Source organism: Miniopterus schreibersii (genome assembly GCF_964146895.1).
Source record: "Miniopterus schreibersii genome assembly, chromosome: 7".
Lineage (NCBI taxonomy): Eukaryota > Metazoa > Chordata > Mammalia > Chiroptera > Miniopteridae > Miniopterus > Miniopterus schreibersii.
Genome location: NC_138108.1, coordinates 39,327,344 through 39,355,250, shown reverse-complemented (window position 1 = coordinate 39,355,250; position 27,907 = coordinate 39,327,344). Strand labels below are relative to the sequence as shown.

Below are 27,907 nucleotides of genomic sequence, written 5' to 3'. Positions count from 1 at the left end.
CGGCCGCCCGCGCCGCCCTTCACTGTTGATCTTGACCGTGCGCCGCCTCTCCAGGCGTGGAGCTCGCTCGCCATCTCCTGGGCAGTCGGCGGCATTGGCGGAGCTCGCCGTTTAACTCCGCGGCCCAATTTCCTCGCCCCTGCTCCGGCGCACCAGGCGAGCCTCCCGCCTCCTCCCGCCCCACCCGCCGACCACCTTTCCGGTACCCAGCCGGCCCCCAGCTCCACGCGTACAGCTTTGTCTGCTGGGCCTCGGAAACCACACACTCGGGAGACGAGGTGGGGCGGCGGCGCACCGCTCTGAGCCAAGGAGAAACGGGGAGTCTAGCTGTTCTAGTCTTTTCTGTTTCTCACTCAGTTTCTCTGTCTTTAGTCCCGAGGGGCGAACCGCAGCTGTGCGGCTGCCTAAGGGTCCGGAGCAGACTTGGAAATACCGGAATCTCTATATGCTGAGGCGGGAGGAGAGGAGACAGTGGGGACCCCTGGACCTGGAGCTTTCGGGCCTGGGGAGGCTGTAGCTCCTCAAAAACCGGGCGAGTTTCCAGAAATGAGAACCTGGGTCCCCTGAGTCCCTAGGAACTGAGGTTGCAGCTTGTGTCTCCCCCCTCCCCCTCCCCCTCCCCGCCATGAAAGGATGGGGAGTGGAGTGTCTCCATGCCTGAGCTCCTAAGGAAACCGACGGAGTCCCGAGGAGCCCGCGACTCGCCCACCCCCACCCCCTACCCCCGCCCTAGAGAGGGAGGAAGACGCCGATTGCGTTCCCCAGAGCCGCCCAATTGGTCGCCATAACTCACACAATAAAGTCGCAGCGCGGTGGTCAGCCTTGCCCTCCGGCGGCGCCTGTGTGGTCTCGGCGCCGGAGCTGGCGGTCTAACCAATTCCAGCTTGGCGCGGGGACCTCGAGGCGGGCTGCGGGCTGGGGCGGGCCCCAGTCACCGGGTCGCTGGGGGTCTTGGGACGGGAGGCAGGAGAGGAGGACCCCTAGCCCTCCGGCCAGACTAGACTCGGGCCTGCTGCGGGGGCTGCCCCATCGCTCCGGGCGACAGAGCGCTGCCCCGCCCATCTCCGTGTTCGCCGGACCCCGGAACCCGCCAGCCTCCCGCGCCCCGGAGGCGCTGAGCGGAGGAATGCTGCGGGCCCTCTTCCTCCGCGGGCCCTGCTGCTCCTGGCCGGTGGTTCTGGCTCTTCCCTCCTTCCACACCAGGTCGGGGGGGCTCGGCCTGCTCCGCCCTCCACAGAGTGGATGAACACCTTGGACTTCTGATTTGCAGGAGGTAGTCGCCAAGGTGAATCCTGGCGATAAAAGGAATGTAGCCTCTGGCCAATCGAGCTGCCAGGTCTGAGCATCCCCAGGAGCAGAGGGCTTGGCCATGAAGAAGCACCCAGGATTGGTGTGAAGCTTCCCTCTTGGGCGCCAAACTTGGGAGAGTTTGTGATGCACTTCTCAACCACCAAATCTCGGGGACTGTGCCTGCAGCCTGGGCCCAGGGCTCAGGCAGTGCTGTGGCCTCGCTGCCAGATCACCGGTGAACAGTCTTCTCCAGACAGTCGGAACGGGAAGGAACGGGTTAGGAGGAGCACGGCTCAGGCCTAGGGATAGAGCCGGTGGCCTCACCAGACCACGGGATCTTTGGACAAGCCGAGAGCCACCGGGCACTGGAAAAGGCCTCGGCCGCAACTTAAAGCTGGTAAAAAGCAAGCCTGGCCCAGGTAAGCGGAGGAAAACGGGAGTGCAAAGCCAATCACGACCAAGAAGGGTCCCAAGGGACACTCGGGCAAAAGCACCCTGTGCCCGATGCCCCCAGCTCCTGACGCTGGGCCCGGAAACCAGCAGAGGCTTTACCTTCCCTCAGTGTGCCTTGGCTCTGCCCGGCAGCCGTGTCCTTCACCATCAAATATTGCGGGTGTTATCATAATACCCTGAAGGGGGGGAAACCGGGTCGGGGGATGTAGGCGGTGCTGAAATGACCGGCTTTGAAGAACCTGCAGGCAAAGTTTCGTCCAATCGTCTGAGCCTGTCCTCTTATCCCCGGTTGTAACTAAATACTGCTGCGAGCGCAGCCGAAGCCCTTTGTTGGAGATGTGTGAGCGCAGTCTTTACAGAGCGGGCTATGTGGGCTCGCTTCTGAATCTGCAGTCGCCCGACTCCTTCTACTTCTCCAACCTGCGGCCGAATGGAGGCCAGCTGGCCGCGCTTCCCCCCATCTCATACCCTCGCGGCGCGCTGCCCTGGGCCACCACGCCCGCCTCCTGCGCCCCTGCGCAGCCTGCCGGTGCCACCGCCTTCGGCAGCTTCTCGCAGCCCTACCTGGCTGGCTCTGGGCCTCTTGGCTTGCAGCCCCTGGGCGGCAAGGACCGGCCCGAAGAGCAGGCCAAGTTTTACACGTCCGACGCGGCCTCTGGGCCTGAGGAACGTGGCCATGCGCGGCCCCCTTTTGCCCCCGAGTCTAGCCTGGCCCCCGTGGCCGCTGGTCTCAAATCGACCAAATACGACTACGCAGGTGTGGGTCGTGCCACGCCAGGCTCCGCGGCCCTGCTTGAGGGGACCCCCTGCGCCGCCGGCTTCAAGGACGACTCCAAGGGCCCGCTCAACTTGAACATGACAGTGCAGGCAGCGGGCGTCGCATCTTGCCTGCGGCCTTCGCTGCCCGACGGTAAACGGTGGCCACGCTCCCTGGGCCGGTATGGGCCGGAATGGGAGGTGGGATGCAGGGGAGAGTGTGTAGGGGGAGGGAGCCTCGGGGGCGGGCAGGCGTCAGGGAGCGGGCTGGGCTGACCTGGGCCGGGGCTGTGTTGCAGGCCTGCCGTGGGGGGCGGCCCCCGGGAGGGCTCGCAAGAAGCGGAAACCCTACACCAAGCAGCAGATTGCAGAGCTGGAGAACGAATTCCTCCTCAATGAATTCATCAACCGGCAGAAGCGCAAGGAATTGTCCAACAGGCTGAATCTCAGCGACCAGCAGGTCAAAATCTGGTTCCAGAACCGTCGTATGAAGAAGAAGCGCGTAGTGCTGCGTGAACAGGCGCTGGCGCTATACTAGCCCCGGGCCTCCCCGCGGCCCGGGCCTTCCTTTTGGAGCCCAAGTCTGGCGTGGAGGAAGAGCTGGGACTGGGGCTTTTCATTTTGCTCCGTCTCAGCTGGTCCTAGGTACCCTCCCGCTCCGTCTGCAGCCCCAAAAGCCAGCAGGAGATTTGGAGACCTGGCCAGTAGTGCCTCCACTCTTTCCCCTTTCCCGGGAGGGGCTGTGCAAGTAGCAGTACAACCTTGGCCTTGAGGCTTTCCCAGTGGGGGCCTAGGGTCACCTGTCTTAGCTTTTGGCTGAGGCATTTACATCTGGGCTCACTCCAGCTCCCTTTTACTTGGATTTTGGCTTTCACAGTTAGTCTCCCTTTCCCCTCCTTTCCAATTATTTCTGCATTTAGCAGGCACCTAGCTAGAACTCCGAGTGGAATTGAATTTAGGAAGGCCACTAGGGTGGAGTAGAAAGGGCTGTGGGCACAACTGTGTCTCTTTGCAACCAAAGCCCCTTGTGGAAAAGCCAGAATCTTGATTCTGGAGAAAGGAAAGGGTGCCACCACCACTCCCTCCTGTCTGCACTGGCTGGTTCGGGAGGACAACAGCCACCCTAGATCTTCAGACTGTGGGAAGAAAGGGGAAGGAGTGTGGTCCCACAAACTTGGAAACACCTTGGAGTTCAGGCTGAACTGGCTCCTCCAGCTGGGCAGAATGGACTGGATACTTCCTTCCCATGAGTGGGACAAGGGAGGCTGGGGCTCCATGACAAACTGCACTTCCTAGCCAAGACTGGTAAAATTTCCCTATTTCTCTCACCCCCTCACCTGTGCCTAGGCCAGAGCCCTGTGATCGGTAACTGGACCCCTAGAGCTGAGCTCTCAGGAGGAGCTGCTAGTCTGCACTAGAAGGGGGGGGGGAGGAAGTCCCGGGACAGGAGAAGGGAGTGAACAAGGTGGGGGAGTGTCCTACATTCCCATTGTAAATATGGCTTTCCTGACAAGGTGGGTAAAGGTGTCGACAGGTCTTTTCTTCCTTGAATTACAGGAATGGGCCACTGCAGGGAGAAGGGAAAGCTCCTCCATCAGTCAGGGGCAGGAAAAGAAGGAGTTCCCTCAGGTCCTCAGCCCCTCATAGCTGCTCTAGACCAAATACAGAGGAGCAGAAGTTCCTCTCTTCTTCACCTGCCAACTCCACCAGGGGCCCAACCACTGTGCCCTTTCTGAGGCCATCTCTGGCCTGCCCCCATGGAGTCTGAAAGGCCCTGGGCCCCACCAGGCTTGCTTTGTGGAGGCTGGGGTTCCAGAATGCCAAATGGAGTTGTTCTACGTGTGCTGGGGTATCCTGCCTTAACCTCACTGAACCTGAGGGCCCCCTAAACTCCTTTTACCATCTCTGCTTCTTTTCCCTCTCCTTCTGAGAAGTAGCGCCCCCAACTCATAGCAAGATGCACAACAGCCTAAGAGTTTAAGCTTCCTTCCCAAAGTCCAATAATTAATTTTCAGTGGAGGACCAGGCCCTAGATCTAGAGTGGGCATCTCACAAGGAGCCCCTAAGCCTCAGCCGAACTGACCTTAGTTGATGTTTAGACTAATTGCATTTTCTCTGCTATCTAATAGTTGTGATGCATGTTTTGTTTTGTTTTGATTTTGTCAAAAACAATAGCCTGTATATATCAGACACATAGAAATGTTTTGAGTGGAAATAAATATCCAGGTCCCAGCCAAGCTGTCAAGGGACTGATGTTGATTTTTCAGAACGTTTCGGATTCCCTACTGATGTTTTTCAGGCCACGAAATACTTTTTTTCTTTCCTAGTTGCAGTTTCACCGTAGGTATTGTTCATTAAATGAGAAAATGTCTTCCAAGTCAGCCAGGAAATGGTTTATAAAATCCTATGAACAAATTGTGTGAAATATTCAAAGAGGGGGATTCGTGGACAGATTTGAGTGTCTCACCCACTAAGCAAACCCTCAGCTTATTGCAGGCAGGGGCTTCTGCATTTTGCCTAAATTCTCAAACTTGAAAGCTTGCTATTGGGGGGGGGGGTTGCCAAGATATGAGGTTCATCCGATCTCAATACAGACATCTATCCCTGCCATGTTTTGGTCAGGCTTCTCTGGAAAAGGCTATGTATGCCCTGTGCAAAACCTCCATACTGGCACCTCTGCTTGCAGCCCAGCAAACTCTCTTGGGAAATGTGGCCTCTGCACCCCTAAGCCCTCAGCCTGTAGCTCAGGCAAGGAAAGCAAAGGCCTGCTGTATTCACTGTCCTCTTGCAGACCCCAGCTCCAGCTAGCTCGGGGATGGAAAGTAGAGAACTGCTAGCTTTTAGCAAGTGGGACAATCAACAAAACCACTAAATCTCTCGTACTGAATATTCAGTGGTTCTAATTCCCCTTCCCACAAGCGAACTTGATGTGTACTTTAAAAATATTTTTAAAACAGCTCCTTTAAAAAATACAACGGAGGAAAAAGGCGTCGAGAGGCTGTGGAGGCCCTATCTTTAGAAATGTTTCCCCAGGAGGCGTTGGTACCCGGAGCTGGGTCTGAAAACATCCAAACAAAGGCGGAGGCCATACTCAGACCTCAGGTTCAGAGGGCTGGGTAAAGGACCAGGAAACTGGACTTAAACCCAGAACCTGAGGCAGCACCAGGAGCCGGTTCTTTCCAATATATACCATTAAATGCTCTTTAGTCTGGGGTGTGGGGTGGGAGGAGATATCCATGGAGACCACTCCCCAAAGAGACTGAAATTATTCTAAGTGTAGAATCTTGTCTGTCGCGCGTGGCTTCCGCAATGTTTTTCAAATCTATCGTTTTCACTGATCCGCACAAATACAAAGGCTGTGGTGTGGCGGTGTCCTCTCTCCCTTCCTAGCCGTAGCTAAAATCCCGGCAGGGATTTGAAACCACGGCGAAATCCATAAGAAACAAACGCCGGAGAGAAAGGATGCTGAAATCTGAGTTCTCAACATCCCCTGAACGAAGACAAATGCGTTCTCCGAAATGCTACAGTCTAAGCAGGCCTCTTTACCAAGAAAAAGGTTTTTTAACGAGGAGAAAAAAAAAAAACCAGCCAGCTTCGTCTGGCCTTCAACCCGCTGGAACCGAGAGGGCCTGCTGGGGACGCTTTTAAGGCCTGGGGGCTCTCCCCAGGGGAGGCGGGCTGGGGAGGCTTCCGGCAGGCCGGGGGCCGGTCGCGAGAAACCCAGAGCCGCGGTAAATATTCCTGCGTGTGCCTCGGGCGGGGGTGCCCCTTCACCCCGCCTCTCCCAGCTGCATCCACCCACCTTAGCGGCTGCGAGGGTGGGGGGCCCGGCGCAGTCCGACCGTCCTCGGACAAAGGTGATCCCCCCCATTTATTTTCTTCCCTGCTCACTTGACTGAGGAAGCCCATTCCGAAGGCTCTGCAGGAAGGGACTGGCTCTGGGTGTTTTCCCCGCGTTTCTCCTCTTCTTTCGTTTCCTAAAAGAGCATAAATAATTAAAGTTTGGCAGGGAGGAAAAGCTTTCTTGCAGAACTGTAGTGGCAATAAATGAAATGACTCAGAATCCCTTCCCAGTCAGCTTTTACGAGAGCTGCCAGACAGTGTCTGTTCACGTTCTCCAGATACCAGGGGCGCCCTGACAAAGTTAAGGTCAAGTTAGTGTCTTATCTTGGGTGGCTCAAAATTACCGCATCGCACCCGGGCGCTGCTCGCAACGCTGCCACTCGCGGAGCTGCCGGCTGTGCGGGGAGGGTGCGGCGCGCTCCCCGCGCCTCGAGGGGGGCGGCGCAGCAGGGACCAAGCCGCAGCGCGGGGTCCTCACGGTAGGTTCTCGAGCGGGACGAGCGGGTCGGGAGGGTGAGGTCGTCTTTGGGTTTGGGGGTAAAGATCGAGGAGGGAGCTGGGGCCAAAGGGCTGAGCGGCCCCGGCCCAGAACGAAAGCCCTGGCTTGGGTGTGGGGGCGGGGGTCTGTGCAGACGCGAAGTGGGGGGCCCGCCGGCCGGTTTCCCCGACACACCCGCGCGCCGCTGCGGATGGCGCACCCTCCCCCGCCAGAGCGCGGCTCCGGCCCGAGCCGCCAGCGCCATGTCGTTGAACTTGAATGGCTCGCCCTCCGCATTTGCTTCTCAGGCGGTCGGCAGGCTTTATTTGGGGGGTAGAGGGATGCTTGCGCCCCACCCCTGCAGAGAGTAGGCGCGAGAATTTTGTGTACCCCCAGACACATGCAGGCCGGGCTGGGGGCCCGCCGCCGTCGCCCTGGGTCCTGAGCCGCCGCAGGGCTGGTGCGCAGTGTCCCGGGAGCCATTTTAGGAGAAAGATCCAGGGGCGTCGACTGCGAGCCCGCGAGGGGGAGGCTTGGGCCCGGGGTGCAGATGGGGAGGCAGATAACTGTGCTGGCGGTCTGGGCTGAGGCGACGGGGCGAGCTGGACTCTGGGTTAGGGTGCCAGCTGCGACGAGGGTGCACACAGGGTGGGCAGTTCTGGGGGGCGGGGGAGGTCCCTTGCCCTCCAGTCGCCACCGACCAGTTCGCGCTGTATTCGGAGGGAAGCAGAGGTAGGAGGGGGGCGGAGAAGGGAGAGTGGGAGGGAAAAGGGAAGGGAGGGGAGAAAGGGGGGACATTGGCCAGAACATAGATCTGATCACCCGCCTTTTCTCCGTCTGAAGGCTGGGTGGGCAGAGCTCCCCTCGCGGGCACTGCGGGGCCGGGGCCCGGGCCGGGGCCGGGGCGGGAGCCCGCTCCGCCTCCCCGGGTGCAGGGCCGAGGCCCGGGGCGGTGCTCACCACTGCTCGGCGAGGAACCCTGGGGCGAGGGGCAACTTCCCGCCCTGGATTCTGGGGTGTGGGTGTTCTGGAGCCACTTTCTGGGAGTCTGAGTCTACCTTTGGAAAGCTCAGGCTCTCCCGGAGCGGGAGCTCAGGCCACGCCTGGACCCCCAGGCTGGGAAAGAGGGACAGGCGGCCACCACGGAGAGGGAGGCCTTGAGGCGAGTGGACGGGGAGGTCCTCAGGGCCAAGTGGCACAAAGGGGCGAGATCAAGGAGGCAAGACTGCTGAGAGACACCCCCGAGGCCAAAGGGCTTGGAGGGGAGGGGGCGCGGCTACTGGCCGCCAAGGACAGCGAAGGAGACTGGGGGAGACATGGCGGACACGTAGGCCTCGGCGGGGCGCAGACGCGGGACGGGCTGGATGTGAGGAGGGCTGGTCCCAGCCCAGGCCCCAGAGCGGAGAGGGCGAGGGCCTAGGCGCGGATGGCGCGTCTCTGGCTGGGGGAGAGCCAAAGGCAGGGCACCCCGAGAGGACTACAGGTCCTTTTGTTCATCAGACGCCCAGCTTCTAGAGGGGCCACGGGCTGTCTCCAATGGCTGAAGTTCCTCCTTGCCTTTAGCACTGGGAGAGAAAAAGGCAGAGAGGCGACAGGCATCGAGATAGAGGCTGACACATAATTGGGGAAAGGAGGAGAGGATATCAGGGGACAGAAAAGGAGACAGAGAAGTCAGGAGGAGGGAGGAAAGAGGAGACGGCGGCGGGGAGGAGGCGGTCAGAGAGGACAGGCGGGGAAGAAGTGAAGGCTGCAGAGAGTCGAGGAGAAGACGGGCAGGAGCGGGCAGGGAGCGGGCGACGGGGCCGCGTGGGCACCGAGGCCCCAGCCCGGGCGCTCCTGGTAGGGTTTTGGGGTGGGCTTTTCGAGGCTGGCCCTTGCGCTCCCGCTCCCGGGGTCAGGCGCGGAGAGAGCCAAGTTACCCCGCAGCGAAGGCGCCGGGCAGAGAAATATGTAAATCAGACTCCTCGCGCCCAGAGCTGCGCGATCACGCCCCTCGAGCGAGGAGCGACCAGCTCCGGGCTGGCGAGCTGCAGAGGTGGCGGCGTCGCGGGGGAGGGATCGGCTGCTGGAAGGGGTGTGGAGAGTGGGAACCTCACACCCTCACACCTAGTCCCCAGCGTCCCGGGCCGGGGCTCCCCCCTCCTCTGCTCTCGGCTCCTTTCCCTTCCCCCTTCCTCCCCCTTCCTCCCCCTCCCTCCTCCCCGCCAGCCTCGGTCCGCGTACTTAAAGCGGCGCGGGCGGGCGGCCCGGCCGGGCGGTGGCAGATGCACCCAGCGGTGGCAGCCACCGGCGGCACGCAGGTGACCAGTCTGCGGAGCAGCCTACTCAGGGGCGCCCAGGGAGATCTGGCTGGAGAGGGAGGTCGGTCCGCCCCCAGCGCGCGTGTCTCGGCGCCAGGAGCCGTCCCGGGGCGTGTTGGCGAGCGCTGATATAGATATAAGGACATTTCTCTCCATGGCGTCACGTGACATAATTACCACCAGAATCAATCAAGATGAATTGCACGTCAGCGCCCGGTGGGGATTTTTGCTTAGTTGATCCTGGCCCAAGCCTCTTGTGCAATCAATGGCTCAGGTTGGCGGCGCGGGGAGCGGCCCGGGGCTCGCCGGCGCGCACGCCGCGGAGCCATGAACGACTTTGACGAGTGCGGCCCGAGCGCAGCTAGTATGTACCTGCCCGGCTGCGCCTACTATGTGGCCCCGTCGGACTTCGCCAGCAAGCCGTCGTTCCTGTCGCAGCCGTCGTCCTGCCAGATGACTTTCCCTTACTCTTCCAACCTGGCGCCACACGTCCAGCCCGTGCGCGAAGTGGCCTTCCGCGACTACGGCCTAGAGCGCGCCAAGTGGCCGTACCGCGGCGGCGGCGGCGGCGGCGCGGGGGGCGGCGGCGGCGGGGGTGGCCCCGGCGGGGGCGGCGGCGGCGGCGCGGGGGGCTACGCTCCCTACTACGCGGCGGCTGCGGCGGCGGCGGCGGCGGCGGCGGCGGCAGAAGAGGCGGCCATGCAGCGCGAGCTGCTCCCGCCCGCGGGCCGCCGGCCGGACGTGCTCTTCAAGGCGCCGGAGCCGGTGTGCGCCGCCCCGGGGCCGCCGCACGGCCCTGCGGGCACCGCTCCCAACTTCTACAGCGCCGTGGGCCGCAACGGCATCCTGCCGCAGGGCTTCGACCAGTTCTACGAGGCTGCGCCCGGGCCCCCGTTCGCCGGGCCGCAGCCCCCGCCGCCGCCCGCGCCGCCGCAGCCCGAGGGCGCTGCCGACAAGGGCGACCCCAAGACAGCGACCGGTGGCGGCGGGGGCAGCCCCTGCGCCAAGGCGACCCCCGCCTCGGAGCCGAAGGGGGCGGCAGAAGGCGGCGGGGGTGACGGCGAGGGGCCCCCGGGGGAGGCGGGGGCTGAGAAGAGCGGCGGCACAGGTAGGCACCGGGCGCGGGGCGGGCGGCTGGGCCGCGGGGGGGCGCGGGGGCCTCCCTCCGCTTGCGCCGTTTTATGTGCTACTTTATAAGCGTTCGAAGGGGTTTATACATCCTATAAGATTTCCCGGGCCGTTGTAAAGCGTGTTTACGATAGGAAACCAATTTAGGTGGGCTTAAGGTAGACTTCGAGGAGGACATTAATCGCTGCAGAGAACCTTTTCCCAGTTTGGGTGTGTGTGTGCTAGAGACCATGGAGGGAGGGAGGCAGGGAGGGGGGATTGCATGTGTGGACACTCGAGACTCCTGTTTTAAGTGGGGGGGGGGGGGTGTGGAGAGTTTGATCCTTGAACTGGACTTTATCCAAGCCTCTGGCTGCGGGCCGGAGTCGAGCAGATTCCCCGGCGCGCTCGTGTTTCTCTCCCTTCGGGTTCCAGCTCAGGGCCTGCCTCGCGCCCTGCTTCCCCACCTCGGTGCCAGGCTGTGTGTGTGTGTCAGGGTGTGAACACACGTCCACGCCCGCACCCTCTCCTGTGCCCGCCCATATATCACCCCCACGTCGCAGGCTGGGCCTTTCAGAAGAGGCAGGGGACGTCCCCAAAGGGCCCAGGCCTGGCCCTCTCGAAGGCCTGGGCGGGAGGGTGGGCGGGGGTTGGCAGGCAGCGGCCTCTCTCACCCCTTGGTCTCTTTGCCTTGCAGTGGCCCCCCAGCGGTCCCGGAAAAAGCGCTGTCCCTACACCAAGTATCAGATCCGCGAACTGGAACGGGAGTTTTTCTTTAACGTGTACATAAACAAAGAGAAAAGACTCCAGCTCTCTCGGATGCTCAACCTCACTGACCGGCAAGTCAAAATCTGGTTCCAGAATCGCAGGATGAAGGAAAAGAAACTGAACAGAGACCGTCTGCAGTATTTCACTGGAAATCCCTTATTTTGAGAGCTCCAGGAAGCACCCCTCTCCCCCAAGCCCCACTCACCCACCCTCCTCCCCACCAGCCTGCCTTCGGCAGGCCCAGTGTCCTTGGGTTTAATGACGCCTCTTCTCTGTGGAACTCCATCATTTCTTCCCACGGTCAACTCGGGACCTCCCAGCGACCACTGCTGCCTGCGGACGAGGCCGGGGACTTGGCCGAATGGATCCTAATAAGGGGAAAATGGTAAATGCAAATGTCCCTTTACAATTTTACCGCCAGTGTGCTGTTGTTTTCCCTCCCTCTCTCTCCAGGTCCCCGTGGGGACGCTGTGGGATCTGTAGAGAGCTAGGCCTGGGCTGCAAGGCACTTGTTTTTGTTCTGAGTTTAAGGGACCCTGTCCTTCCTCCTTCATGAACGCAGATTATTTAAACTCTGGGAAATGTACCTTTGGTTTGTCGTATCAAGGCATGAGTCACTGTCTTTTGTGTGAATAAATTGGTTTCTAGTAAAATGGAGGTTACAGCTTCAATACACTGTATGGATGTTCCTCTTTGAGTAAGTTTAGTGTCTTATTAGGGTATTTTAGTGGCCAAAATCTTCTCCCCTGTGCAACTGAAAATCAAGTGAAATGTTTTTTAATTCCGTTAAAATAAGAGTTGTGTCCCCCCCCCCAACACACACACACTGCTAGGGTACATTGGGTTTTTTAAATTTTAGGGATGAATTTCTGAATTGAGGATGTGATCCTGGTGCTGCCTTCTCCAGACGATGAGGCTGGGGCAGCAGGAACGGAGGTAGCAACACTCCCTCTGCCTTAGTTTAGTGAACTTGGAATTTCTGGGGGGGAAAAGAACATTTTAAAAAACCGATTAGAAAATCCAAATTCACTCTTAACAAAGTGTCAAGGATCCCAGGTCCCTTAAAAGAAGAAACCAATATTAGAACCCTTCACTGAAAAAAACAAAGTTTGCTGAAAGGAGGTTATCAGTGGGTAGAAAGGTCTTGGGGTGCTCACTGGTGTCACAGCAGGTTTGGAACAGGGAAGATAAACCCCCTTCCTAAAATAGGGCCCGGGGCTGCAGACCCAGTTCTCACCACATTTATCGCTTCAAGTTAAAGAATGTGTGTTGGGGGGTGCACTGCTCTTTATGTTGCAGGACCAGGCCAGGCTGTTTACAAAACCTTGAACTGTCTAGACAACACCATAAAAGCCAAAGTTCTAAACAGCTTAATTGGGTTATATTATACACCTTCTGGTGGGCCCAAAAGAGATTTCCGCAATGTGCAATAAACTGGAGGAGTGAAAAAAGCTTCTCTTTCTCTGAAAAGAGTAAAGTGAATCTTATGACACTTAACCTCTCATAAGCCCAAAGTAAAAAATAAATCCTTAAGACACACAGCACCACATGCCTCTTCCGAGGAAGCATGCATTTCCAAATGCAAAAATTTTTTAATTGCCAAAGCTTTGGGGGGGAAGGAAAAACATAAGTGCATAAGTGTATGCCTTTGAACTTCCAAAATGTCAAGGTCATCACCTTTAACCTTTCTGAATAATTAGGCGCCTTAAGGTTCTTCTGTGATATTCATCTGCCACCCACTCTCACACACACATGCTCACACATCCAGATCCCCACACACATTTATGACCACACAGAATCATATGGGGGCTCACCATAAATCTAAGCAAATTCCTAATTTCAGGATCAATAACCTTAATTTCCCTTCAAGCATTTGTGTAATTCGATGGCAATTGACTTCTTTTAAAAACACTGGTTAGATTAAAATGTCTACCAGCATGCTTTTAATACAGCTACGAAATGGTGAGGGAGTTTGTGGGGAGTCATAGATAGTAGTCAGTCCCCTTTGCTCTAATGAAGAATCTCGGTTTTAAAAGTAGGCATTTGAAAAAGGAAGTTCTATTTAGACTTACACCTTCGTTATATTTTTTAAAAATTGTCACCTTGTCAAATAAATTATTGCACTTTCTATGACATGGGACGAAAGAAAATATATTGTTTTCAAAAGCGTCCCACAACCTTTGGTGAAAGATGCAATAGAAACAAAGTCTACAGTTGAGTAATTTCGTTTGGAAGTGGATTCCTTTGTTTGGAATTATGGGCGTCCGTTAAAATGTCAGTGCCCTAGTAGTATTAGTATGATCGTTCCAGGAGCTTAAAACTGGTTTATTTCTTTCTCTCTCCATCTATCTTCCCCCCCCCCTTTTTTCCCCTATTGCGGCTAAATGTAGCAAGCTTGTATGTCCGGCACCTTAGGCAAGAAATACCATTTTCTGTTTGCATGGCCTTGGAGAGCCACACGGGGGCGTGCTCACGTTCCAGAAGCAGCGGCTGGCGGAGAGGCCGCGGCACCGTATTTGTCTATTGCTGGTTCTAATAGGCAATCTCGGCCCGTTAGAAACAGGCGGCCGCTAAGGTGTTCGTTTGCTGTTTGTTTCTTCTGAGCAGCTATGAGGTGTGGGAAATTGTATAAAGACAGAGAAAAGGGAACTGCTCCGATTTCTCAAAATAGTGATCACCTAATCGTTGTCTCCTTCAAGATAAAGCTGTTGCAAAGAGTACCTTGTTATAACCTGGTGGTGTCGAGGAGAGATTTTTAAAAGACTAATATGTGCATTTGGAAATAGATCACGCCACTGCGAGTTAATGAAATTAGGGGAAATCAATACTCTTATCGGTTTGAGTGCAGAGAGCAGTATGAGGATAGGACCACCCCTTCCCAAAAACCGCGTCCGCCTTGAGCGCTCTCCGACCTCCTGAAATGATTGAAAGGCTTTTGTTTAAGACAGATCAGGGCGCTGGCAAATTAGCTGAGTGTGGTCCCAGAAAAAATAGGACCCGTCGGAACTGAGGAGGGGGGGTCGTTCTGGGCGAGGAAGCCCCCTCTCCCCAGGTCGAGCCTAGCTCCGGGGCTTTGGGGGAGGCACAGGCAGGACTCTGAGTTGGGGCGCCGGGCGAGGCTGGGCGGCTGCGGCTGCGGGAAGGGCCGATTGTCCCGCTTAACCTCTACCCTAGGCGTTGTGACCGGGGAACGCGTTGGAAGCAAACGGGCTTTGCATTTGACAGGCTCCGGGTCACCCTTCCAAGCCGCCTGCTGCCCTTGAACACGGAATTTTATTTTGGGACCAGCAGTTTTCCTGCCTCCTGCCGCTCTCTACCCACCCACCCCGCCCCCTTTGTAAAGCCCCTGTCATCCTCCGCGGTCTGAAAGGGAGGTTCCAAAAGAGAGGTCTCCAGGACGTGGGTTTCTAGCTGTCCCTTCTTCCTCGAAGTTCATTGCGAAGCGCATGAAGCCCCAGGAATTAGTGCCGGTCCCGTCCGTTCCGCTGTCTCTGCCTCCTCCCTCCAGACCCTGGACCAAAGGCCCCGGGTCCATCCCTGGGAGCTGGCTTGGCTCCGGGGTGGCTGGGCGCCGGGAGCACCCCAGCGAGGCGCCAGCCAGAGGCGAGGGTGTTCCCTGCGGACCCCCACGGCTCCAGCCTGTCAGACTGTGAGTCCAGCATAGATCTGGTGAAGCGACATTTCTCCGGGCCTAGCCCGGGCCTCAGTCCACTTGGGGTGAGAACTCTCCTCCCCAAAATGTCATTGTGTTCCTTTTTAGGTGGCTCCAGGGGGCGTGCATGTGGCTTTGGGGGGGGGGGGGGCTTGGCGTTGGCTGGCAGCCTCCCGAAGACCACTGGTGCTCATCAGTCTGCGGTTCCTTTCCTCCTGGCAGCTCCTAAGTTGGACCTGAAAAAGGCCAGGGGATTGGACCAGGACTTCTGAGGTCTGCAGACCTGACCCAGGTTGTGGGGCTCATGGAGGGTGGTCATGCATCTTGAGTCTCTGAGGTCTCAGATCTTGAAGTGGAGTGAAAATGCGCTAAGTAAGGAATCTTTTGTGTCTGCTAGGGCCCCCTGGGCCAGGGCCCTTTTCCACGTCTCCGTAGACCCCTCATCCAGTTGGTGGTGGCTTCCCCAGCCTACCCATTTGCACCCTTGATTTCTTTTCACGTTGGCTGGGAGGTGCGTAGTACAACCCTGGGGGTTCCTTGGGGAAGCACCATTTTAAATTTGTCTCCATCTACTCTGCTCCCAAAGGGTGGCACTGACCCGAGGCCACGCAGGGCCCACATTCAGGGCACACCTAGGAGCCCCCAGGTTCACTCGGGTCCAGGGCCGCTGCTCTTCTTCCCAGTGACAAGAGAGCCTGGATGCAAACCCCTTCTTGAATACAAATGCCTATTTCTCGATAGAGCGACCCTGTTAATTCTTCTGGAAAGAGCGGTGCCAGGCAGAAGGATGTCTTGGTACAAACATGGATATTCATCTCCTTTATGGTGCAATATTGATTTATTATTAATGGTAACTGCTCCCACTGATCTAAAGATGATCGAGAACAGTGGCTATGCAGCTACATTAAATACTCATAAGCAAAATAAAGACTGGCCTTGGAAGCCACTACCATTTCATCCCATTGCTGCATCTCAGCCTTAGGGTCTTACGCAAACTTTCCACCTCCCCTACCTAGATGATTCTCTTGTATTAAAACTATTTTGCCCTATTTTTATGATGAAATCTCTTTCAAATATTGGCAGTCTCTGGCCTGAAGGAGCTTGTCTAAAGGCAGAAATTTGAAAAATAATAAAATCGAATTTTGTGATAATTCAAAATTATACCTGATACACTATTTTTTTTCTGTGAGTGAAGAAAATCTGTTTAAAACCAAATCCAATGTGGGGGTGACTTTGAACTCCAAGCCACGGGGAGCTGAAACAGAAAGACTCAAATTCGGAAGGCAGATCCTGCCTGTCCTGGTGGACCTATCAGCTCCACGAGGAATCGTTGTTTTTTTAGCTTGGCTGTTTTCTTCATGTGTAAATAAATATTATGAAAGGGCATTTGATGGGCATAAAATCCCCAATTGGATTGTACAGTCTTGCCTTCTGCGTGGGATAGGGAGAACTGGACAACCAAATTCCTGGCAGCTCCCCTGGCTGAGATGGAAAGGGACAGTGTTGGAGCGCCAGCCTGGCGTCAGGGCGCCTGCCGAGAGCGCGTGTCGCGGGCATTTTGTCCAGCCCTGGGCACTCTTTGCCGTGGCTGGGATGATCATCTCCGCCTTGTGAGAAAGCAATTTTCAGGGTGCTGGTCAGTGTTGTGAGCTTGGAACAGGACCTTAGCAGACTAGAGTAAAAAGTTGGGGTTTTTGCCTTTTTTTTTTTTCCCTGCCTTCCTCACTCCCCCCTCTCCAAGCTTAAAAAAAGACAACCCTGTGGAAAGGTAATGTAATGTTTAACCCTCAGGCTTCCCCGGCTGGGCATCCCGCAGCCTGAGCAGTTAGAGGCACTAGCTAGGCTTTTAACCTGACAATGATGTTGTATTTGAACAGCTGCATAAAGGTTTAAAAGGTCTGTCTCATTGCCACCTCGGAGTTTTTTAAAAGGGGTTATTGTTTGGGCGAGGACACTTCGAGGGGACAGGCGAAGCCGTCCCAAGGCCGAAAATAATGTCCAGCCTCTTTTACCACCAGGCCAGGGGAGATTCCTTTTGGGGTGGGGCTGGCGAAGGGTTTGTTGGAAAAGGTTTTTGTGAAGGAGCAAGTGGGCAACTAGGTCCCTCCAAATGCTGATGCGCTTTAATTAGTATCGGGCTCCAAAGAACTGTTTTGTTGAGGTGGAAACCCAATTTGCCCACAAGTTCAGTCTCTGGGCCTGAAATCCAAGGCCAGCCCATAACAGGGCAATGTGGGGAGAAGAAAAGACCAGCGCCTCCGGGATAGAGAGCGGGTTCCCCGCCCGAGCTGGTGAGCTGGCGGGGCCCTTTTCCTCTCTCCGCTGCGGTGCAGGGGATCCGGAAGTCAGAGGACGGCTCCAGCGACCTGGCCGGCCCGGGCGAGCCTCTGGAAAGAAATCAAGGTTAAAGCTCCCCGCTGCTGCCCTGAGGCCGGAGCTTCCGAAGGGTTGCTCACCCGCCTGCAACCAGAGAATGAGGGAGGAAGTTGTTGGAGAAGTTTCTCATAAAACTCTGAGTTTCCGTGGTGGTGGTTGTTCTTTAATGAGCTCAACCACAACCCCAGACCAAATCCTCTTTATAGAACTTTCCCTCACCAAAGGAAACAGAGGGCTAAGGTTCTTCCCCCACCTCCTTCCCCCCCTCTCCTCTTACCCAAGCAAAACCATGTCAAATAATTTTAGGAATTGTCCAAAACTATAAAACTCTACTTCTGACAAAAGTATAGCTTTTAATATCTGACGGTTTGTGTTAAAACAAAAATTGACCTTCTTGGTTAGTAGTGAAGGGGAAAAATCAATAGTATAATTTTCAATAATTCATAAAGCGAACGCCATTATGCTAAATCCTAACTATTAATCTTATCCTTTACAAAGTCTCGATTGATTTGTTAATAAAATATCTTCCCATGTGTGGCAACAGCGGGTATAACTCTTTAAAAACCTTTAGAAGCAAGAAAATTACCAAGTAGCCCAAGAATGTAGATGAGAATTTTATTGATCGCCCTGATTCTTCTTAATATGTATTAATAAATTCCACAACCTTTTGTACCTCGCACTTGTCAGAAACCAATGCTTTTACAAAATCCATAAAAGGAAAACATTTTTCTTTGCAGAAGAACCAAATGACACCCTTGCGCCTCTCTTTCTCCGGTTTGGCCCAGTCAGTTTTCTAAAACTTCGGGAGTCTGAGGGCAAGAGTTTTCCTCTTTCTTTGAAAAAAATTCTTTCTCTCTTCCTCTTTGCCCTCTATTATCAGGGTGTGTGGGGAGAGAAACCTCGGTTTAGTTCTCGCGCCGGGAACCGAGGGACGCTTCGCGGATAACGAACTGCTCCGGCGAGGGATTGTCTCGGCCTGAAAGCTCCCGGCGCCAGCCCGAAAAGGTCGGGGCGTGGTTCCTCAGGAAGCCCAGGGCTCGGCCAAGGACCCCAGGGCCCCGGCGGGCAGGCTCCGGAGAGGGCAGCGCCGGGGCCGGTCCTCAGGCTGGCCGGCCAGCAGCGCGGCCTCTCGGCCCTCGTGGCCCTTCTGGCCTCTGCTCCCCAGGATGCCTTGGCCGCCCCTTTGCGCGGGAGGTCTTTCCTGGGGACCCCTGGGATGGAGTGTCTCAGAGCCCAGGGGATCGACTCACCTTCCCAGGCTGCCCGGGACAAAATGAACCAGCCTGGGCCCCCACCCCGCCCGGGCCCCGGCCCGGCCCCGGCCCTCACGGGAGCGCTCTGCCTGGGAGTGTGCGTGGAACGCTGCTATGTGCTGGCGCCGCGGCGCTGCGGCTTCCCTCCCCGCGCGCGGCCTCCCGAGGCCCCTCCGGCCGAGCCTCTCCTTCCGCCTGCGTGGCCCGGAGGCCGGAGTGGGGGCGCGAACGGGGCGGGCGGGCCGCGAGCCCCGGGCGGGCGGGCGGGCGGGCGGGCGGGCGGGCGGCCGTCTCCCGCGCGCACTATCCCGGGCGCGTAGTAGATGTCGCTGTTGTCCGCGCTTACGCGGCCGGCCGGCCGGGCTCGGAGCACGTGACCTGCGAGGAGGCTGCGGCTCAAGGCCATTTTCAAATCTCATTGGCTTGGTTGTCATGTGGTCGGCAGAGGCATCCACAATTACACGGGGAATGTTTTCCTAGAGATGTCAGCCTACAAAGGACACAATCTCTCTTCTTCAAATTCCTCCCCAAAATGTCCTTTCCCAACAGCTCTCCTGCTGCTAATACTTTTTTAGTAGATTCCTTGATCAGTGCCTGCAGGAGTGACAGTTTTTATTCGAGCAGCGCCAGCATGTACATGCCACCACCTAGCGCAGACATGGGGACCTATGGAATGCAAACCTGTGGACTGCTCCCGTCTCTGGCCAAAAGAGAAGTGAACCACCAAAATCTGGGTATGAATGTGCATCCTTATATACCTCAAGTAGACAGTTGGACAGACCCGAGCAGACCTTGTCGAGTAGAGCAGCCTGTTACACAGCAAGTCCCCACCTGCTCCTTCACCACCAACATTAAGGAAGAATCCAATTGCTGCATGTATTCTGATAAGCGCAACAAACTCATTTCTGCCGAGGTCCCTTCGTACCAGAGGCTGGTCCCCGAGTCCTGTCCCGTTGAGAACCCCGAGGTTCCTGTCCCTGGATATTTTAGACTGAGTCAGACCTACGCCACCGGGAAAACCCAAGAGTACAATAACAGCCCCGAAGGCAGCTCCACAGTCATGCTCCAGCTCAACCCCCGCGGTGCGGCCAAGCCGCAGCTTTCGGCCGCCCAGCTGCAGATGGAAAAGAAGATGAACGAGCCCGGGAGCGGCCAGGAGCCCACCAAAGTCTCCCAGGTGGAGAGCCCCGAGGCCAAGGGCGGCCTTCCGGAAGAAAGGAGCTGCCTGGCTGAGGTCTCCGTGTCCAGTCCCGAAGTGCAGGAGAAGGAGAGCAAAGGTCGGTATGAGCAGAATTGCCACCCCAGCGGGGCGCGCAGCCCGGGAACCCGGCAAAGAGGGAGCACCTGGGTGACCAGCGCGGAGCCCTGGCAGCTCAGGCAGGGCCCGAATGGCAGGTGCTGCTCCTCCCAGCTTTTAGAGGGGGCAATCTCAATCTCGAGATCATCCCCGCTGTTCTGACCCTCCTGGCTAGTCCTGGCCCCACGCTGATGGCGTCTGGCCAGAGAAAGGGCTTGCCGGGTTTATTTTTCCTGAGCTAGATCCGAAATGCAACAAAAGAGCGCAAATGACCTGCAGCTCATAAACACAGCCCCAGAATCTCCTTTCTCTTGCTCAGGTTTGCAGTCCCAACTTTGACCCAGTTATGATTTTAAGGTGGTCTCAGGCACCGTGTTTGTGTTTAAGTGTATGCACCCCGCATCCTGCGAGCTTGGGGGCGGCCAGGGGCATGAGATGGCTTGGTTGTTTGGCGCTCGGGTGGGGGAACGAGGGCTCTTTACCTCTGCCGGGCTAGGTAACCTTGGCTTTGTCTTGGGAAAGTGCCGCGGGAGCTTTGCAATTCATTTGCAAAGGGGGCAAAGGCGGAAGGGGGGAGAATAGAATCTGCTCGGCCCACCCGGCAGAGCCAGCCTTAGGGCTGGGCTAGGGCAAAGAGCCAGGGACTCTGGTTTTGTGTTTGTTTTGTTTTTTGTTTTTTTTAGAAGGAACCCTGCCCCTGAGCCTCTCTCCCAGTGCCCAGAGGTGGGTTATGTTAAGGAGCTATGTTTCTGGGGCAGTGCTTTAGTGGGGGGTGCAAGAAGGCATGAGAATTCAGGAAATTCTGGGGGATTCAACAATACCCAGGCCGGGCGGAGAAGGTGTACTCAGTTCCTCGATTATGTTTTAATGGAAAATGGGCCCCTACCAACCTGGCTGTGGGGCGCTCCGCCTGCCTAGGAGAAGTGGGGAAGGAGAAGCAGACTTGGAGACCTGAGGCAGCGGAGGGGTTGGTAGGCTTGTCCAGGCTGTGGCTTGCTTCTTCCACTTCCGCCCTGTTATGAGCTGACCACTTAGAATGTTGCTGGGGAGACCCTGAAAGTTTACTATTGTACTAATCTTTGGTGCAGGTCAGAAAGCTGAGAAAGAGAACCCTGACACAGAGGGCGAGGTACCCGCCCATCCTGTCACTGGGGGCATTTAAACTAATCTGGTATCAATTACAAATCCCTTCCAAGGCCCACCTCATGTGAGTAATGTTTAATACCAGTATTTCCTAAAGTGGCCTGGCTGCCAGCAGGGTCATGGCCAAGGGTACATTTGAACAGACTGAGAGAAAAAAAAATTCTTGATTTTTTTTCTTCTTCTCCCTTTAATTTTGTTAGAGGAAATCAAGTCTGATACTCCAACCAGCAATTGGCTCACTGCAAAGAGTGGCAGAAAGAAGAGGTGCCCTTACACTAAGCACCAAACGCTGGAATTAGAAAAAGAGTTCTTGTTCAATATGTACCTCACCCGCGAGCGCCGCCTAGAGATCAGTAAGAGCGTTAACCTCACCGACAGGCAGGTCAAGATTTGGTTTCAAAACCGCCGAATGAAACTCAAGAAGATGAGCCGAGAGAACCGGATCCGAGAACTGACCGCCAACCTCACCTTCTCGTAGGTCCTAGGCCCATGGGAGGCCAGGATCAGAGAGGGGGCACCGAGTTCCAGGGCTGAGTGCTGGAGGACTGGGAAGGCGGAAACAAAACCTTCATTGCTCTTTGTTTTTTGTTTTGTTTTGTTTTCCTGCTAGAATGTGACTTTGGGGTCATTCTGTTCGTGCCGCAAGTGATCTGTAATCCCTATGAGTATATATATATACATATATATATTAAAAAACTAGCACGTGTAATTTATTTTTTTTTTCATCGTAATGCAGGGTAACTATTACTGAGCATTTTCATTTGGGTCTTAACTTATTGGAACTGTAGCGCATACATCAATTCATTCATCTACCCAGCAATGTGACTTTTCCATGTTTTTCCTAACACAAAAGGTCTGTGTGTGGTTAGTCCATGAGCCCATGGCGTTTTGAATACATTAGTACTTAAAAGTACTTAAATTACATATATATTTAAAAAAGATTAAGAAAACCCACAAGCTTTGGGGGGAGGGGGACTAAGAAGCACATTACAATGTATCTTTTCACAAATGAACTTAGCAATTGTCCTTGGTGAGATGGAATATTGACGACTAATGCCTTGTAGCCTTTCCCTTGTGGTGCATCTGTGGTTTGGTAGAGTATAACAGCAACCTGTCCTTTTTGTGCATGTTCTGGTCGCATGTATAATGCAATAAATTCTGGAAACAAGTTCGCTCCCTCTGCTTTCTAAAATGAAAATTTGTTACAGCGGAACTGAAAGCCTCTGGTGAGATTGTCTTCCTGTTAACCTACTGGTTTGGGGCAGTTTGGGGTGGAGGGAATAGAGAGAAGGGGAAAGGATGTGAGGGAGAAGCTAGAGGAAGCCTAGGGTGTTGAAATTTGGTCAGGAGGGGCAGTGATAATCCAGCTTGGGTGTTCTCTTTCCATAGTTGGGAAGAAGGGGAGTCCTCTCGCCCTAGCTCCCCAATGATTGAATTGAATTCTCAATGGGTATGAGTTTCCCTCTAGCTGGAGCCTGGTAAGTAAGTAAGCCTGTGCCCAAGCTGCTTTTTCCTCAAAGCTCCCCACTTATGTGTCTGTCTTTCTTTGGTTTTGGTTGTTATTTTTAATGCTTTCAGTGAGGTCTTGGCAATTTCTGGCTGGCATGCCATCATCAGGGGCTGGGGTGAAACCAGTCTTGCCCACCTGGAAGCTGCGGGGCCAGGCCTCCATTACAGGAGCAAGGACAAGCACCTTAGCATTGCATCGGATCCAGTTCTGCCCCCCATTCCCTCATTTTCACTCCCATCCCAAGCGCAAGACAGCCAGGCCACAGCGAAGCAGAGGATGGGTGAGTCTTCCCATCCCACTTTGTCCTAGTTTCCTTGTGGAAGGATTTTATGCTCAGTCATTACCTTTTAGTGGTCCACATGAAATTTTTTTTAAAGGAAGAAAAGATTTTTCCCCCAAGTAAATTCTCTCTCTATTTAATTACAAAATGCTAGTTGGAGTCACAGTATCTAGGAGGCAAGAACATGTGCAAAGGGTGCCTGAAAGAGAGTTTGCAAACAAACATGACTTCCCATGAAGTCCAGTGCTCCAGCTGCCGCCATGGCCCAGAAAACCCCAGCCTTCACCACTATGTGTACTGGAGGATCCTCAGCCCAAGAGAGTCCAGACTTAATCTAGTTCTGCCAGGGAGAAGGAAAGAGAGGCCTTGGGGAGAATTGCTGACAAAGAATCCCTTACCCCAGATTGTGCTTCGGTTTCAAAGGGTCTCCAACAGCTTCAAGCAGCTCCACAAAAACCCCTTCCTAAAAATAATCTATTTAGGCTCTACGCATGAGAGCCCTCATCCAGGGAGTCTTTGGCAGGCTCCGTATTTATTCAGAATTTTAAACTTCCTTCTCAAGACCGAGAACCTTTCCCAGTTCTAAGAACCCTTTTAGGGGAGCTATTTCCTAGGGGCGGGAGAGGGCGAGTTCCAACGAATGCCAGGCTGAGAATGCTGAAATCTATTTGCCCCAGACCTCCACTGGTTGGGCAGGAGGAGGGCAATTTTAACTTTTCCGTTTCCCGCACGATGCGGGGAGTGCCATTAGCTGTTGACAAGGGGCCATGTCTCAAGAGGAAAACCGTGCTCCAGGCAAAGGCAGCTCCTCTGAAACAAAATCAGAAAGCCATTGGCAAAGACAATCAGGATATAAGTAGCCATTTCCCCCCTTCCTTTCTCAGGCTCTAGGTGAACCTCCAAGGGTGCGCTGGGCAACTTGTAGAGCCAGGAATACGTCCTGTGCCGCCTACACCCGGCTGCTTTTGTCTCAGCTCCCAGCCAGGCTTCCGAGGCTTTGCACCATGGATTTGGGAGTGACAATGGGCATTTCCCTCAGATTCAAGGCTGCTCAGCTTTACCTCTGGGGGGGAGGGGGGAGGAATGGGAAAAGAGTGGCCCAAGGACCAGGACATTTTAAAGACCTCTCCAGCACCCACTTGGAGGCCTGCCTCTCAGTGGGAACCACGGGAAGAGGCCCTGCCTTGGGAGATGCGGTTCCCGCTAGCCTCTCGGTCGGGCGGCGGGCGGGAGCGGGTCCTGTGCTAGCATTTGGGTTCTGCCCTGTGGCGTGTTCTCTTCCAGGGCGTTTGCAGCAGCCCTGGAGAAGAGAAGGCTCCCTGCCCTCCACTGTCCGCGTGGTTCTGACTCGCCGTCCTGCCGGCCCTTCCGAGGGCAGACAGAAGCCTGGGCCGTGGCCGCCGTCGCGCCCAGCCCGTGGGCCGGGCCGCCCCAGCTCACCCGTCGGGCCACGGCGTGTGCTCAGCCTCACGTCGGGGGTGTGTGTGGCTGCGCGGGCGTGTGTGAGTGTGGTAGGGGGAGGGGGACCCTCCGAGCTGCTCCATCCGTCCGTTTTATTAGGGACACATTAATCTATAATCAAATACACCTCATAAAATTTTTATTGAAAGGCATAATATCATTACAAAGGTCTTCCACCTGTTTTAAACAACACGACAAGCTGTGAGAGCGTGTGTGTGGGTATGTGTAGGGAGGGGGTGGGTTTGGGTAGGGAGAGAGGCGCGGGGAGAAGAACTCCCCTCCGGCGCCAGGGGGCCGCCTCCGGAGCCAGCTCGCCCGGCCGGCGCCGGCCCCGCGCGCCCCGGCCGATCCCGGCTCTGGCCAAGCGCTCGGCGATCCCAGGACGCGCGGCTGGTAGCTCGGGGCCCTGGAGCCGGGGGAGGCAGCGCCGGACCCGACTGAAAGACGGAGGGCAGCGAGAGGAGGCGAACAAATAGTCCCCGGCGCCGCCTCCGACCGCAGGCAGGCGTGTGGTCCCGGTAGCCGCCCGGCCGGTCGGGCTCGGCTGGGCCGAGCCGGGCGCACGGGCCGGGACCCGCGGGCTCTAATTGCGGCGCTTATGTTGATGATGATTTTTTTTTAATCACAGCAGCCCCCAGTTTAGCGGACTGATTTACTCCCGGTATTGGTAAATATGATCACGTGGGCCGCGCGACCAATGGTGGAGGCTGCAGCCTGCGAACTAGTCGGCGGCGAGGGCGCCGGCGGGGAGCGGCGCCGCGGCGGGCAGTGTAACCTTGGGTGGGAGCGCGCGGCGCCTCAACATGTCCTCCAGTGGCACCCTCAGCAACTACTACGTGGACTCGCTCATAGGCCATGAGGGCGACGAGGCGTTCGCCGCGCGCTTCGGGCCGCCCGGGCCCGGCGCGCAGGGCAGGCCCGCAGGTGTGGCCGACGGCCCGGCCGCCGCCGAGTTTGCCTCGTGTAGTTTTGCCCCTAAGTCGAGCGTGTTCTCCGCCTCGTGGTCCGCGGTGCCCGCCCAGCCCCCGGCGGCGGCGATGAGCGGCCTCTACCACCCGTACGTGCCCCCGCCGCCCCTGGCCGCCGCCGCCTCCGAGCCCGGCCGCTACGTGCGGTCCTGGATGGAGCCGCTGCCCGGCTTCCCGGGCGGCGCGGGCGGCGGCGGCCCCGGCCCCGGCCCCGGCCCCGGCCCCGGCCCCGGCGGGCCACCCAGCAGGCGCCACTACGGGATTAAGCCTGAAACCGGAGCGGCCCCGACCCCTGCGGCCGCCGCCACTTCCTCGCCTTCCTCCTCCAAACAGACTGAGTGCTCGGCGGCCCGCGAGTCCCCGGGGAGCGGCGACCCCGAGTTCCCGGGCGGCTCGTTCCTACGGGACAAGGCGGCGGCCGGGGGCGCGGCGGCGGCCGGCGGCCCGTCGGAGCCCTCGGCGCGCGGCGACCACCCGAGCCCGGGCTGCCCGCTGAAGGAGGAGAAGCAGCATCCGCAGCCGCCGCCGCAGCAACTTGACCCAAGTAAGTGCAAAAGAAATTGCCCCCTGATTTATTGCTGAAACCTGTAAGGCTCGAATGTGCAAAACTGATAGTTTTACTAACCTATAAAAACGTCTAGCCGCCTACCCTGGGCTCGGTGAGCAACACGCATCCATAAAAAAGCTCCCCATAACCACCTACCCCGGGCGCGCGGCGGGCGCGGCGGACGGGCGCGGGCACGGAGGCCTTTTATGATAATTCCCCCAAGTTGTGAAAAGCGACCATCCTCGGTGAAATTAATTTAACGACCTCTCTTCCCCCACCCTGTCGCCTCTCTCCACCTCCCCTCCGCTCCCCTTCTCCGAACCCCCCTCTGCACAGACAACCCCGCCGCCAACTGGATCCACGCTCGCTCCACCCGGAAAAAGCGCTGTCCCTACACCAAATACCAGACGCTGGAGCTGGAGAAGGAATTCCTCTTCAACATGTACCTCACCCGGGACCGGCGCTACGAGGTGGCAAGGATTCTAAACCTCACAGAGAGACAAGTTAAAATCTGGTTCCAGAATCGCAGGATGAAAATGAAAAAGATGAGTAAAGAGAAATGCCCCAAAGGAGACTGACCCCGCGAGGCGCCAGCAGGACCGCTCCGCTCTGCGCAGGCGGTGGGGGTTTCCTTTGTGGGGGCTTGATTTCCAGAAACTCTCCAGCGATTCGGACATTTTACCCTGTTTTTAGGTAGAAGTGACTGTGTGGTTGGTCTCTGTGAGGTATTTGGGGGGGGGGGAACTCTGTATTTGCTCGCTTATGTGTTGGAGAAACCGAGTGACTTTGGGGTTTCTCCCTGCCCCCAGCCCTCCCTTTCCCGCCCCTGTTGGTTCCTTAGGAAATGCTGTATTTTGTGAGTGCACGCGGGCTGGAGCAGCTCTCTCCTTCGTAAATGTCCCCCGTGTTTCTGAAAAGCGCTGTCGTTGAGCCCCTAGCGCTGCTCAAGCGGGGGCCACACGCGCCTCACTTCTCAGAATGAAGGCAGCCGACGACGTGCGGAGGCCCGAAGAGGCCCCGGCCGGGTAGCCCAACGGTTTTGAAAAGCCCCTTTCCTGGGGAGCCCGCGGGCCCTTGACTGAGACCTGGAAGGAGGCCGAGAGAGGGGCCCGAGCCTCCAGTGGGGCTGGGATGGGTGATTCTCAGTGCACCGGGGGAGCCGCCGTCCCCGGGGGAGCTCGGCTCGCGTGGGCAGCCGCGGGTGTAGGCCCTCCCGGTTCCTGCCTGAGGACCAGTTGTAAATGTTATTACCGCTTCCTACCAATAAATGCTGACCTGATCAAATGGAGCCCAGACGCTGGCCCTGAACGCTGTGTGCCTGCTTTCTCTGTCTCTGCAAAATGTCACCCTCACTGGACGTCTCCCCCATCCCTGGGGCCCTACCGCCTCAGCGGCCTCTCTGATGTGCCTCCCAGTCCCCCTCTGTGTGGGTAGACCCAGCCTAGAGCACAGCACCTGGGTGGCCCTTGGCGGCTGGTTCCTCCCCCAGTTTGCTTCCAGCACCTCGGCAAACTCTGCGCCCTGGACCCAGTGTCAGCCTCGCATCCGTGCCCAGAGGAGCCGCAGAGCCCCAGAAGCCAGGCACCCTCTCGCTGGGCCTTTGGCACACAGTACCCCTTGTCTCTCTCTGCTCCAGGAGTCCCAGCCATTGACACCCCCCACCCCCACGAACAAGGGAAAGGCCAACTCCGCACCCCAGAGCACCTCCTCAGTCGGCAGGCCGGCTGACTCCGGGAGGCCCTAGCCGGTCGGGCTGTGAGCTCCCACCCCTCCCCACTGGAGCCCCAAAGTGACCTTAGCAGATCAAAATGGTCAAGGCTCTCTCCCGCAGCCGCCTCCCCCGCCTCCTCCCCCAGCCCGGTTTCTGCGTGCGTGTCGCTCCCGGCGAGGCCCTCTGAGGGCCGCAGTCAGGGGCTAAAATGAAGGTCATTGTGAGTGAGGGCCCCGGCTCAGCGCAGCTTTTGCAGGCGCGAGAGGCTCGGCGCCGGGCCTCCCGGGCAGGGCGGAAGGCGGGGGCAATGGCAGAGGGTTTGGGGGGCGGGGGGGGTCCTGATGAAAGAGGGGACTTTAAGGAAAAGCGAAGGCGGGGAGGGAGGGAAAGCCAAGGCCCAGATCCGGCAGAAGGTGCTGCGCACCCCCGCCCCTGCGGCCAGCCCGGTACCTAGGGCTCTTTGAAAACAGGAAGAGCCAAGGTGTCATAAAGCCATCCCGCCGGCGAGACGTCTGGAGGTAATGAGTTTACGACGCGCCCGGCGCTTCGCTTTGAAACCGTCTCATTTTGATGTTTGTGTTTGTAGGAGAAAAGGAAAAATGCAGACAAAAACTGGGTCTTAAAATCTGGACAATAAAATATAAACAAGACCGCGTTGGACCCGCAAGGCAGGGGCCTGGGAGCTCCGGGTGAGGTGTGAGCACCTAGGAAATA

General features: G+C 56.9%; 4 protein-coding genes across 9 annotated transcripts; all 4 read left to right on the top strand.

Annotated features, from left to right (window-relative positions):
* Window positions 1-745: 745 nt before the first annotated feature.
* HOXD12 (homeobox D12) lies at window positions 746-4,736 on the top strand. The gene is made up of 2 exons (XM_081141842.1): window positions 746-2,653; window positions 2,799-4,736. The coding sequence occupies exons 1-2, from the start codon at window positions 2,080-2,082 to the stop codon at window positions 3,035-3,037; spliced, it is 813 nt and encodes a 270-aa protein (XP_080997968.1). The 5' UTR covers window positions 746-2,079; the 3' UTR covers window positions 3,038-4,736.
* Window positions 4,737-7,670: 2,934 nt separating this feature from the next.
* HOXD11 (homeobox D11) lies at window positions 7,671-25,907 on the top strand. Of its 6 annotated transcripts, XR_013999121.1 has the most exons (4): window positions 7,671-10,228; window positions 10,925-11,380; window positions 20,662-20,780; window positions 20,917-21,007. XR_013999121.1 is itself a non-coding variant. In XM_081141841.1 (2 exons), exons 1-2 carry the CDS (start codon window positions 9,448-9,450, stop codon window positions 11,158-11,160), a joined length of 1,017 nt encoding a protein of 338 aa, XP_080997967.1. In that variant the 5' UTR covers window positions 7,671-9,447; the 3' UTR covers window positions 11,161-17,897. The 6 variants fall into 6 exon arrangements, 1 of the variants encoding a protein (XP_080997967.1); XR_013999119.1 differs by lacking the exons at window positions 20,662-20,780; window positions 20,917-21,007 and adding an exon at window positions 25,819-25,907; XR_013999120.1 differs by lacking the exon at window positions 20,662-20,780 and having other exon boundaries at window positions 20,917-21,884.
* On the top strand, window positions 18,645-21,884 carry HOXD10 (homeobox D10). The gene is made up of 2 exons (XM_081141838.1): window positions 18,645-19,553; window positions 20,917-21,884. The coding sequence occupies exons 1-2, from the start codon at window positions 18,809-18,811 to the stop codon at window positions 21,192-21,194; spliced, it is 1,023 nt and encodes a 340-aa protein (XP_080997964.1). The 5' UTR covers window positions 18,645-18,808; the 3' UTR covers window positions 21,195-21,884.
* HOXD9 (homeobox D9) lies at window positions 24,069-26,790 on the top strand. Its single transcript, XM_081141839.1, is given in 3 exon segments — window positions 24,069-24,742; window positions 24,744-25,479; window positions 25,819-26,790. Coding segments are annotated over 3 exon segments (1,080 nt in total). The 5' UTR covers window positions 24,069-24,640; the 3' UTR covers window positions 26,061-26,790.
* The last annotated feature ends 1,117 nt before the right edge of the window (window positions 26,791-27,907 follow it).